The sequence below is a fragment of the Passer montanus genome, unplaced genomic scaffold (genome assembly GCF_014805655.1).
Source record: "Passer montanus isolate IOZ18808 unplaced genomic scaffold, ASM1480565v1 scaffold1, whole genome shotgun sequence".
NCBI classification, from domain to species: Eukaryota; Metazoa; Chordata; class Aves; order Passeriformes; family Passeridae; genus Passer; species Passer montanus.
The window spans coordinates 18,225,978-18,239,827 of record NW_024356504.1 but is presented as its reverse complement, the minus strand read 5'-3'; the positions used below and the strand labels follow the sequence as shown (position 1 = coordinate 18,239,827).

Genomic DNA, 13,850 nt, shown 5'->3' with positions numbered 1-13,850 from the left:
TGTTTTTCTTCATGGTTTTGCCTATTTAGTGCAGATGTTTTCTCCCAAAGCCATTGAATGGAAGCACAGGCCTTGGGTACATGCTTCTCTGTGCAGGGAAAGGCAGAGCTCCCCTGGACAGGAGGGTGGGGAGGAGATGTAGTGGCAGCCAGAGGAGTGACTGTGAAGGACTGGGATCCTGGGCTTCACAAGTCTCTTCTGCTGAGATCTCGTACTTGGCATGGCTGCCAGGCACAACCTGTTCCAAAGGGAAAACAAAATGCAGAAAAGCAAACTATACATGGTCTTGCTTCCACTATGGCTTAGAGCAGTCTATGTATTTGCTTGTTGAGTTAGTTGGTATTAATGGACTTTCATGTGTGTTTCAGTGCAGCAGACTAATTTTAAGAGAGCCTGATAGAAAACCTAGGCATTTGTCTTCTGTCCCTCACATCCCTTCCATCAGATAGAGAAGGAAATGGGATATAAATGATGAATAAAGCACATTTCTCAACTTTTCTCCTCATTGATTAGACCTCCCTTTAGCTTCAGAGACATTGTGCAGAATCTGGATAACCACACATCTTAATCCAGCTTCTATTCAATTACAATATTTTTCTATTAGCACCTATTGTATCTTCTTATCTTACAAGCTCCTCGTCTCTTGGGAGCACAGGGACAGGTGGGACTGGCATGAAAATAACTCAAACGTGATTACAATCATTTACAGAACAATTGATTTTGCTGGAATATCAGACCTTTGCTTAATTTTCTTAACTAAAGCCATTGTGTAAATTGCCTAAGCTATCATGCATCTGGGAAAATTTTGTACAGTTGTCAAAATTATCTTGACATATTTTTTATGGGAAGATGTTTATCCAATGACAGCTGTGAGTCATGCACAGAAAGTCTATCCACTTTCACATCCTCAAGGAAAAGTACCTAATGCTTCAAGGCTCGTTTCAAGAGCTTTTATTTTGGTAAGATTGTATTTGGTTGCTGAAGTCTTTGTCACCTCTATGGATCAGAAATAAACACACTTCCAGGGAGATGAATTCACTTGTAGTACAAATGCATTTTAATAGGGTCAGGTTAAGTGAGCTGGAGGGTTAAAAAGTTAAAAACACTGCACAGTACTGCTCATGAGATGTGTTTCAGTCCAGGTCCTCCATTTCCATCATCTTGTTCCTTCTGGAGGCTGCACAGCAGATTTGAGACAAGCCAAACTTGCAGCTTGTGCTCAGCAGGAGCATCTGGCTGGTGTTCCATCTCTTAAGATAAGAAACCACTGGATTTCAAGGAGACAGCCTGGTTGCAAAGACTTAGGTGGCAACTTAAATTAAAAAAGCAGGGGCTGAATTGTCAGCAGGAGAAAGGAAAGGGGAAATGTCCCTGCTTTAGTGGAGGAAGCCTCCCCCTAAGCTGTTTCAGAGGCTCACTCTTGCATCCAAGGACCATGGTGTTTCCCTGGAATGCCCATGCAGCTCTTGCCTGGCTTTATCTGAATCACCATCGAGGATCCTTGCATGGAAACCAGTGCTGGTTTATAGCTTTTAAATTATGTCAAGTGTGGAGGTAAAGAAAAACTTGTTTGCCGCAGAGATTTGTGGAGGATGGATGGCAGACCCAGGAATCTCCTTCCCTACTGTTTTATTGCTAGAGAAGGGCAGCATTCCCTGCCCCCAGGCTGTGCCACCATGCAAAGGATGCTCTTCTGGGATTGTGATAGAGTTCCAGGAAAACTTAGACACACAAATATTTCTTTTAGCTGATGTTACACCAAGATTTGGTTAGGACAATATATTCTCCACTTCTTAATCTTATCAGTCAGTAATGAAAGAAAATGAAATCCCAGCAGAAAAAATTATTAAAACACTGTTAGGGAAGTAGAATTTATCCATTTTATGTAAGAAATTTTCCTTTTGAGACACTTTGTTTAAAAAAAGTCTGTACTGGTAATATTTTGTTCTTTAATAAAAGCAGGATTTAAAGATTTTAATGATAAAAAACCCCCAAATCATAAATACTGTATTCTGCATGACAGTACAAATATTGTTGGGCAAGAATGCACAGAAGGCTTGCAGTTACAACAATCAGTAAATGAAATAAAATTATATAGAATGAGGTGGGAAGCATTACAAGTAAGAATGCAGCATCAAAGATTTTGATACCCTCTGAACAATTAAGAGAATTGAAAAATATAATTTTTTCCTCTGGATTAGGTTTATAGTGTATTATGTCTCCACATGCAACTGTGTATTTAAAATGTAAATTAGATAATAATTATTTTCATTCTAAATAATTAACTTATGTGGAGCAAAATGCTTGTTTGGCTTTCCTCTGGGAGAACAGCATCACGTTTGAGGGATCAGTATATATTGGGACTGGAAAGGTGAGATGGTCACTGAAATGCACAGAATGGATGGCACCAGATGAATGTTTTTATTGACTGCAGTTCTTGAACAGAGATATTCACAAGTGGCATAAGGGCTCTTTTAGTGCTTTCAGCCAAAATACCACATGTCACTCTCAGCAAGTAACTTTATGCCAAATATAGAATCTAGTTGAAAGAGTGAAGTGGGCAGCTTTTGTTCCTTGCAGGCTCACCAAACAGAAGGAACATCAGAAAAGTTTCAGAAGTGTTTCTGCAGAAAGGTTTTTTGTTCTCCCCATCAGCTGAAGAGGTTTAGTGCATATGTAGAACATCACTCTCTAACACTCTCTAAAGAATACTCTGCTGCCTTGCAATAGTTCAGCTATGACTTAGGGAGGCATTTAAACTTGTGACACTGGCTTCAGCAGCACTGCTCTTGTGTCAGAGAAGCCTTTGGAAGGTGGTGGCTGTAACTGCTTCTCTGTTCTGCTCAGGATCCAAGCAGTGGCTGCTGTACAGCAGCGGCAGAACAGAGGGAAGGCAGCACAAAGCACCTTCAGAAAATTTGTTCTCAGGCTCTGGTGTATTGATGTAATCTTTGGATCTTGCAGTTCTCTCTCAATACTCAGTAAAAGTACTTGCCACGTTTGAAAATGAAACCTCCTGATTTCTTCACTAGTACTTACACTGCTCTTTACTAGCCAAACACTGGGAGAAGACCATGTGACTTTAACTGTTTAATTATCTTTCTAGCATAATCTACAAATTTTCACTATCTTAGTACTCGGCTGGCTGTAGCTCTGGGAAATGAAAGATGTTGTTGTATATACAACACAAATACATGAGTAATTTGATCTTGGAGCCAGCTGATGTTGTCTTTCATTTTAATTTTCATTATGCCTTTGGCTCTGTAGCTGCTCCAATTTTTTTATTAGACAGTAGTGTATAAAGAGGCAATAGAGGGTTAATTGCTGTTCAGGGAAAGTGTTTAAAAAACAGCACCAGCTATATCTTATAACAATAACACTTTCTCATAATGTTTGTGCTTTTTGTCTTTAGAATTTATCCATACTTCCAATTCATGATTGCACATATTGGTGCAGCACAATTGTCTTAGATAGTTAGAGCTTTTGGAATCATCATATTTTTGTTCTTTCATTGTTTAGACTAAGTATGCAAGATTTAGTAATAATTTGTAAAGGTTAAAAAAGTAACTCTCAGAAGTAAAGATAATATCAGTGTCTGCCCCTGCAATTAATTATTGGACCACTTTGCCAACTCAATGTACAACCACTTTGAAATGTAGTTTATAAAATCAAGTGTTAGCTGCTTTTAATCTGGCAGTTGCACTGATGATCACTTTAACAAAAAATTTGCTACTGGCTGAGTATCATGAGAGCTGGAAAGCTGAGGCAGAGCAGTGTCACACTGGAAAGAGGGGGTTCATAGTTTGGTGTTTGTTGCAGGTTGTTTCCTATGACTTTTAAATCTCCATATATGTGCTTTATTTCTCCTTGTGACAGTTTTATTGCCTCACAGTAAAAGCTTCAAAAGTGATTGTTTTCAAAACAGAACCTTATGAAAACATTGAAACAATATTTTGATTTAAATGAAAAATAAATAGAAAAATAGAATACAGGTTAGTAATGTTCTGGAAACTAAAGGGAATAGCCTAGTGCTGTGATCTTAGAACAGAAGTAACCCTGAGCCTCTGCAACAGAAGTGGACCAAAGCAGAGTAACTTGGCAAAAAAAACAGAAGCTGTGACTTTTATAATAAGCAATGATATTGCAAGGAACATGGCCCACCTTCTCATGTCAGTAGCCAGCCTTGTTTGCTCTGGCAGAGGTAGGGAACTAACTAAATTTATCTTGATGCTATTTCTCTTAAGCATGTTGTTGTCTCTTAATTACATATTGAATAGCATCTGGTGTTTGAAGGATTATCGAATAGAAACACAGCAGGGGGAAGTGTGGCAATATTGCTGCAAGCTGATACTTTTTCTGCTGTGGTGGTCTGGAGGCTCTCTCCTGGCCACTGAGACATCCTGCCTCTTCCTCAGCTTGGCCTGAGGTGCCCAAAACATCAATTTTGTAACACTGGTGTCAGGCCAAATTTAGCTCTCAATTTTGATTTTGTAATACCAGGTTTTCATAACTCCTAGAACATGTGGAACTAAACTGTTTCCATCTCTTGTCTTTTTTCCCTTTCAGTCACCAGGGGAAAAAATTATTGAAAACAGTTTCCTGCGGGAGATTCAACAAAGGCGTTGCAGTGCTGTGTTTGTGCGATGAAATCAAAGCGGCTGGAAACTGTTTTGTTGTCTGAGATTGAGGGATCTATTATTTCATGGTGCTAAGGAGCCACGGTGGTTTTTGAAAACCTCTCATAGTACACAGCTCTTCCTTAGGTGCTGAATCACCTTTGAAGAGCTCTGCCTTGGTAACACCAGGAAAGCAGCACTTCTCTGCCTCACACAGGTCATGGAAGAGTAAACGTGTTGGTTTATGAAATGCTCAGATGTGCCAATACTGCAGGCAGGTTTATTAGCTTACCTAGGAGTTATATGTAATTAAATGGTCTTCATAAACTGTTGTGTTCCAAAAGCAGACAGGTAGAAATCTTCCTATTTTAAATCTCTAGTTAGACAGGGGAAGGAAGTCAACTACAAAACAGACAATTTTATCTTTCCATTGCCTTGAACAGCTCTTCAAGCGCAGATTGTCTGAAATAGCTGCCATAATATGTTTTTACTTTTCAGGCCATGGAGCTTAGGGAATCAGATTTTTAGTATCTACATCATCTCTTTCCTCCTGGGACTGAAGCTGGTTACCATAGCAAAATGGCAAGGAAGCTGATAAGCAAGTAGTACCATTTGGCAAACAGGATATAAATTTATTTTGTTAAGACAGAGGACTGTGAAAAAAACCGGTTGCTCCTAGAATTTTTTTTCCTTTATTGTGTTTTAAAATGACTGTGTAGAAAATTGTTGTGAACAGATATTGAACAAAATTCTCTTGCTCACTAACAAGTGTGGCTGCAAATAAAAGGAGCTTCAGTTTTAAATCTCTGCAGATCTTTAATATTTTCACAGAAAAGTTACACAGTAACACAGATAATACAGAGTAATTTCACTCCTTATGTTTCAGGGTGTGCAAAGATGCCATACTGTGATTTAAATGAGCTCCTGCTAAACAGAATAAATACAGATACCTGTCTCCCTGCTACTTAAAAATTACATTGCAACATAGTTTTTGTTCCAACCTGATGAAGCATGGTCATCTGAGTCTGTCTTTTAAATCAGTCTCTGAACTCCCTTGGGTTTGTGTAAAGTGACATTAGTGAGTGCTGAAAAGTTAAACTGCTTGGTGTTCCAGAAATGTTATCAATAATGTCAATTCTGATGGTGTTTTCTGTACTCCCTGTGTCAGTGTCCAATATGAACCACATGCCCTGAACAGCACAGCCTGCCTGTTCAAGGCATCATCGCAGCTGCTGTGTCTTTGTGCATGGACCCCACTGGGGGGACTTTTTGTTGGCACAACACCAGTTTGTCCAAAAAGACCTAAAAAGAGCTTATTTCCAGGACTGAGGTGTTCCTCTTTCTGCTGGGTCAGTTCTTGATATGTTGCCTGGCATCTAAACCACCTGTTTTCTCCTGTTCTTGGTGCAAGACTCGAGTCACTGTTTTGGGGAGGTTTTAGGGTTTGTGCTAGTGACTGTAAGTGAAATGAAATCTCCATGTCTTGGGATTAAAGCAGAAAACTGCTTATTTCCTTAAAACCTTCTTTGTTCTCAGTTTTATCCATTCAAAATGTATCATACATGCTTATATGATTTTACATTCCCTGGCAAATTTTCTAATCACTGCACAACTCCAGTAGCAAGGATTTGGGAGTCTTGCTGTAATCTGGACATGCAAAAGATGCTGTTTAGTTTTAACCCCTTTGAGCCCATATTAACCAGCTTGAACTTGTAAAAGTTGTGTTCATTGGCTGAGTCTCAATCAGTGAACTCATGGAGTGGGAACCATAGTAAATCCTAGGAAACCCCTGTTTCTACACCATTTTTATGTTTGGGTTTTTTCAATAGAATAAGAACTGGCTGAAGGGTTTTTTTATGCTAGGGGGAATTTTTCATCTTTAAAAATCATCATCATCACCAAAAAAATAGCATCAAATACCCTTTGAATGCAGCACTGGCTCAGGTTAACTGGGCAGGATTTGGGTGGGAGTTGACTTGGTGGCTGATCAGCTTGGGGGAGAGAGGTGGAGAGCCTTGGATGTGGCAGGATCCATCCAGGCTTAGAAAGAGCTGAGTGAGAATACAATTGTGAAGGGGATGTGTGGGTTTAGTATTGAGACTTACGTCATGTCCACGTGTGTGACCTGCATCTTCATCACACCTCTGTGTGATCTGTGGGCTCTGCATGGAGGGACCCAGCTGTAGGGGGTGAGAATAATTTCATCCTAGAAAATCTGTTGTCTGCAAACAGATCTGGACTGGTGACAGTCACCTGGGGGTGTCCATGACCTGCAGGTCCTTGTACTGTAGAGTGGCACACAAATGTGGGAACTCACTGCAGGGACACTGTCCAAAATGCAGCGCTTGGATGCAGGAGCTTGGGAAGTTGGAGTGTTGCCATCTACTGGCAGCCATCCACAGAGAGGAGTCCCTCCTCTGGCTGTAGTTGATGGTGTTGCTTATTTGGAGCTGGAAGATGAGGTTTTTCTGCCTGTTTCAAGTCAGAATTGTCAGTAAAATAATTGTTGCTGTCCTGAATGTAGCCAAACAGTTGGAGTAATACCAGTGAGATTTTTATGGAGAGGTTGTTACTCTTGGGATGTGGGTCCTTGTTTGAGATGGGGGCAGCTCCTCTCTCCTCCACAGTGTCCAAGTTGGTCTGGGGAGTCCTGAGCACCCCCTGTGAGCTCAGGGCTTGAGGGGTGTCCTGCAGCTCTCCTGCCATTCAGAGTGTCTCCATATTTTCAGGGAATGGGCTGGACTGGAAAATGCTTTTTTTATTCTGCAAGTAAAAAATTAATAAAGGCAAAGGATATATTTGGTCTCATTAGGGAATAGAGCAGAGATCTGTATTATTAAGAATCTTGGAGGTCTGACTGTCTTTTCCCTTGGAAGAGATGAGAGGTGTTTCAAGTAAGTCTGTCCTCAAAGGGTGATCCAGTACAGCTTGTGCAAATCTCAAAAAGTCCTACTGGGACTGACCTCTGTTGAGGGAAATGTTTACATTAAGCCATCAGAACAGGCTTTGAGGATTTTGCTTGAAACAAATGCCAGCAATGGACATGAATATTCTTTCCTTTCTGTTAAAAAAATAGTTGGGAAATGAAAGGTTGCAACACAAGTTTTCAGCAAAAGTTATGTGGCTGCTTCCTATAAAACATAACACAGATGGGAGTAGAAGAGTGGCATAGCTCTTCCTTCCTGCTTGTCCAGCTGAAACAGGCTTCAGACTTAGCAACTCATTTCTGTACTCATGCATAGAAATGTAAAAAACCTATGTTTTATCTAGAAGCATAAAATTTTGAGTTGGAACTATATTATAAAAACTGCTCTGCAACCTTGAGAATACCAACACTTAACCTTCAGTATTTTAAGCACTATTTCAAAATAATGGTCAATGTACCTTTGAAATGTTTTAGATGAACAAATATGAAAATATTAGTGTTCCTCTGCCAGATCTCTCTGCATGAGTTATAGGTGACCTCCAGTGATGGAGCAATGATGCACTTTTAGATTGATTTGTGTCTCAGTAGTTCCCAGATAATAGATAACCAAAAGCAAAACTGCAGAATTACCAGTCGAATTACCTTTTATTTGTGAAGTAGTACACAGTGGAAAGAACATATATTTGAGGTCATATATGGAAGTTTTATATTTTAAAGGCTAGAGAGGTAAAATGCATTGAAATTAAGAGCCTGAGGTTTAAATATGTGCTGGTTTAAGGAGTCATGGAAGGGGCTGGATTCTGGCTGGTGCTTTGTTACCAATGGCAGTTTTCCAAAGTGTAACCAAGTATTTTTCTCTCTTTTTATTTTCTTTTTTTTTTGTTGTTGTTTCTTTCTTGCAGCTGGTCTCCAATGTTCTCATCTTCTCCTGTACAAACATTGTAGGCGTGTGTACCCACTACCCAGCAGAGGTGTCCCAAAGACAGGCTTTCCAGGAGACCAGGGAATGCATACAAGCCAGGCTGCATTCTCAAAGGGAAAACCAGCAGCAGGTAAGAGCAACAGTTGGAAATAAAGCATGAAAACACTGAAACACAATTAGCATGCAAATTGTTCCTGTAGGATGGCATTTGTAGGCTTCTTGCTTCATGAGTAATCCAGGCAAGAATAGATTGTTGTTAGAGGACAGGATTTCTAAAGGTTTGAAAGAAAGCTCAGGGGTGTAGTTCCTGTCAAATACTCTGATGGACTTTTCCAGAGACAAGGAACATATCCAGTGGCATGTGCTGTGTGGATTAAAATTACACAGTACACAAAGAGTCTGCATAGTTTTTTTTGCACCCATCATTGCTGCCAAGAGTTAAATGCAGATGCAACACACAGGCTTTGGACTGGCCCTCTTTGTAAGGTCAAAGCCTGGTGTGATTGTCAGCCAAGCCACTGCCAAAAGAGAGCTGTAAGGCAGGCAGGAATTGGTCCACACAATGTAGCATTCCTTGATGCCTCCAAAGAAGGTCCTCTTCCCTCCTCTCCCAAAGGTTCCTACCTGCTTACACACCTCTCTATATGTTTTTGGCTTCAAATGAATTGTATTTGTTCAAAAAGTAAGATTCATCATCAGCTTCATTGGTTTTTTTTGCTATAAAAAGCCCTCTTGCTGCCAACATACAGCTTAGTTGTCAGGGTGCTGAATGTATCTGCTCCCCTAATTCATTTGTGGGTTCTCTTACAATGAATCTCTTGTGTCTCAGAATTAGACACAGAAGGTCTTCTGGGGCAGCTTAACTGTTCTCTTGCTAACACACATCTCTGCCCTGCACTGCATCTCATAGTGGTCTGTTCAGTCCAATTTGAAATGAATCATGAAATGGGACTTCCATTTATCCCTTGGGAGATATCTCAGAGCTTGGTTGTGGGTTTGGGGAGAGGTCAGGGGAATTAATCAGCTGGGGAGTCTTTGCATCTCTGTGGCAACTCAGTTTCATTTTCCTTCATGTCTCAGCCCATCTGCATCTATGGATTTGTATTTTGGCAGTGTTTCACGAGGTGCCTCTGGCTGACATAGCTGCTGTTCAATCCTTACTGCAAAGAATGTGTACACGTGCTTAGTTGGTACTTTCTGTATGAAAACAAGATTCAAACTCAAGTATGAGGTGCCTCTGGCTGACATAGCTGCTGTTCAATCCTTACTGTGAAATAACGTGTACACATGCTTAGTTGGTACTTTTTGTATGAAAACAAGATTCAAACTCCAGACTCCTTTTTCCTTTGCAACGAATATTGTCTCAGAAAGATTAAATGAGCAGCCACTTCTCCTTCCACACCTTGAAGTGGAGGAAAGGACTGAGCCAAGAGAATGTGCCATTTGACTCACTGATTACAGCCCTCCCTGCTGAGAGGCTGCCTCAGCAGCATGGCTCACATGCCTGTGCTCTGCTGGATTTGGGCACTTCTGTCTCAGCAGCAGCTTCCTGGAACACTCCTGACAAATGCCCTGTCTTGATTTTTTTTTCTTCTCCCCCTCTCCAGGAAGTACTATACCACATACATAAGACAGCCAGGACACCAGAAAAACATGGGTCAAAGCCAGCATTGCCAAATGCTCTTCTGTCCCTGCAGCAGTAGCTGCGGGTCCTGGCAGCTGGAGACTCCTAATGAGATTATCTGCTGCCACAGCCTGTGCTGACATTGATCTCCAGGTTCAGTTCAGATGACTCTATGCATAATGCATTGAGATAAGCACGAGGTGACAGCAGACACAAATAAGGACAGCTCAGCCCACATGTCCAAACAGGGGTGGAGGAAAACACAACTGCACAGCCCAACACTGTTATTTATAGTTGCTTGTCTTTTTCTGGAGATCGATGGTGCTCCTGTGTGCTGTTCTCTTCTGAAGGCAGGCAGATTTTCTCAGGCAAATGACCTTGTATTTTCCTTTATTAAGCATCTACCAGCACCCAAAATTAGCCTGAAAGTAAATAGAAAATCCAGAATGTCCGATGCAGAAAAGAGATTACTTGTGATTTCATTACTTGAGATAACCCAGGGCAGAGCCATAACAGGAATTGCTGTTGTTTGCCCACAACAAAATATTCTTGGATGAAAAATCAGGTGCTCTCCACATTGTGTAGGGAGCAAATTTGAGTAAGGGATGGGCTGTTGGGACTGCACTGTCTTAATTCTATCATTGCATGTCTTCTGTCTCTGTAAAGTTGTTCTATCCTTTTTTTTCATCTCAGCATCACTTTTGGTAAAAAGCAACTGTTACTAAATCTGAGGAGAAATGGATAACCTTAAGATACCAAATATTCACTGTGATTTGAGGTCATCTTGGGAGAGGACTTCATAAATAGTTAAAATTTCTTTGCAGAGTCATTGTGGGAATGTGTGTGCCCATGTACAAATATATCCACGTGTATGTGTGCAAACAGGGTAGATTTTTGTTGAACTCCTTCATCTATCTGCCTGTTTTAGAGACTAGTTCTCCTTGGATGCAGTTGTTTAATGTATAATTCAGTGGAGCTATACTTGCATGTTATTTTGTAGGGAGAATTATATATGGATTTGCTCTTGCATTTTTATCAGGTCAGAATGCTGCCTTGTTATACTTGTAAAACAGCAGTCCTGGTCACCTCACTGGTGCCTAATACAGCATTTTACATCGAGGGCTGCAGCACTTTGTGGTTGTTGTATGAAAATGAAAATTGTTCTCTAGTGGAGACCCTAATTTCTCTGCACCATTTGAAATGAAACATAGGGATTTTGTTGTTTCAAAGGCCTTTTCATGTGGTTTGTGCCTTACAAATGCACTTGTTATAGCCTTCTGCTGTTAGCTTCAGAGGTTATTTTCAGTGATTGTGATGACTCCCAGCAAACAGAATAAAGATAATTCTCAGCTCTGTAACACAGCTCAACTTCCTAATTAGTAGCTGCATGAAGGGATGTTGTGCCACATGCATTTGTTTCACCTGATGAGCCTATCTTATCCCCTGATTATTAGTTCAGAGCAGCGGTAGCGCAGCTCCTGCAGATCTCAAGTGTCTTGAAAATATTGGTGATTTCATCTGCCTGTGGTGTCAGGAAGAGTAGGGGTGGGGGCTCTCAAGTAAAAGCTACTGAGAAATGCAGGTGGCAATCTCCTGGAATGCTCACAACAGGCACTCAGGCTCCTGTCTCTGGTTTGAAAGGAGTAATCCCTCCGCGCTCATGCGCCCACAGGGGATGTTCCAAACCTGTGGGTGCCCCCGAACCTCCCGTAATGCTCCAAGTTATTTAGAGGATGTGTAAAATCACACATAAAATAGCAGCTTTCACACATTTGAGGATGCCTATTAGAATATGCAAATGACAACAGTGTATACAGCATTTACTCTGGAAAGCACACAAATGTGTTGTGCTTCTCCACTCAGGGAGTGCACCAATAGCTGACAGAAGCCTGAGGACACGTGCATGATTCATGAGCTGCTTTTTATAAAAAAATAAGGATATGTAACTCTTAGCACCTGCAGTGTGCTAGTGATGGTGACAGTGCTTTAAAAACAAGTGTCTTTTCATGACTGCTGCAGTTTTAAGCAGAGATAGAAATCCCTCCAACACATCTTCTGTGTTATTACTATCTCTTCAAAGGCTGAAGGCAGACTCTGTTTACGGTGCACATTGAAGGGGGAAAAAGAAATACTGGGCAGTGCTACAGACCATAAAGTGTCTCAGTGCATGCTGAGCACATTTTCAGTGAATTAATCTTCCTCTGGTTCCCCCAGGGTTCCTATCTCTCCTTGGAGGAAGAAATAAATGGTAAAATTTCAGTTATCACTAGAAATTAGAAGCCAGAAATGTGCCTATAACTGCATGGGCAACTGGTTTGGTGACATGAGTTCTTGGGACAGGATTGCTGACCCCTCTGAGTTAGGCCTGTGTTTGAACCCTGCTGCTCCCTGTGTTGTTGAGAATTAATGATACAACTCTTAGATAAGGTTGGGGACCTTCCTTTGCACCACCTTCTGTCTGTGTCATAAGAAGGAAAGCCCTTTTCTTCCTCCTGCTCACTGCAGGGAAACAAAAATAAAGACAAGGATGGCACAAGCTTTTGGGATTTTTCAGCTATTCCAGAGCACTGCCTGCAGGTTGGACCAGACCACAGCAGAGCTGATCCCAAAGGAGATGCTCCCACCTTCACGAGCCATAGCAAAACCTTTTGAACTTCATGGGGTGTGACTGGGAATAGAATGCAGCTCTGGGCGGAATTCTCAGGTGTGATTCCTGATATACACAAATTCATCCCTGGGGCACAAATTACCTGCAGATTTAAATTCTGTAATTTCTGTGTGAAATTGGCATCAGATTTAGAATAACAACAAGCACCTGTTTTTATGTGAGTTTCTACGAAAATCACCAGAAAGTCATCATTTTGTCAATTTTTGCATACTCCGTAGGAACAGCTTGCAAAATAATTTTACAAAAGTCACACAAAAGCTATGATCAGTAAATGAAAGTGCCAATTGAGGGGCAAGGAGAATCACAAACTGTTGATGGTATGTGGTTATTGAAAATACTCGTGTGGGTGAGTGGGTGGGTTTATAGATCTTAATGCAATTGGGCACTAACAGCAGTTTAAAGTGTAGCAGTAGCACTTCTCATGCTGGTTTTATCTGGGCATTTCTACAACATTTTAGCTGCTAAGAGCAGGTTTGTGCCTGCTGGGGGAATGTGCTTAGATAATTAGATAAGCAAGGAAGGAATTTTAAATAGTGCCCAAGGGTGTTGGGGTATCATTCCTCTGGTGTTAGGTGAAGGAAGACTTCGTGGTGGTGTGCAGAGACTGTGTGGGAGGTCAGACAATCTCGTTTGTTAGAGTCCTTCCAAGAACAGTGCACGGACACTCTTTGAGTTGCATGGTTGGCATGAGAATTGGCAAACATGAATTGTAAGCCCAGCGCATCTGGAATGAAAAATAATACTTTTTCTTCTAAAACCATTGAATTCTTATTGTGGGGTTGGGAAGAGAATTGCGTATGACTGGTTAGGGGATCAGCTCCTGGGTTTATGGAGCCCATTTTGCTTGGTTGTACTCATCTCTCACCAAACTGATGAGTCATTTCTCCCCAGTAAGGAACAAAGTGTGTTTGTTAACTGGGCAGCAGGTGTTTTAATTGGTTCATCTGTCTGACTCCACAGGAGCGTCTCCTGCTCTCTGTACTTCCTCGACATGTTGCCATGGAGATGAAAGCTGACATTAATGCCAAACAGGAAGACATGATGTTTCATAAGATCTACATCCAGAAGCATGACAATGTCAGGTAAGAGCAGCA

The 13,850-nt window shown here is 41.1% G+C and overlaps 1 protein-coding gene across 1 annotated transcript in view; it reads left to right on the top strand.

The window, feature by feature from the left end:
* ADCY5 (adenylate cyclase 5) overlaps window positions 1–13,850 on the top strand; it is a 204,873-nt gene that overhangs the window by 111,800 nt on the left and 79,223 nt on the right. Inside the window, exons 2-3 of the mRNA XM_039699111.1 lie at window positions 8,445–8,594; window positions 13,717–13,838. Coding sequence (XP_039555045.1) covers window positions 8,445–8,594; window positions 13,717–13,838 — 272 coding nt within the window. The remainder of the gene's footprint in view (window positions 1–8,444; window positions 8,595–13,716; window positions 13,839–13,850) is intronic.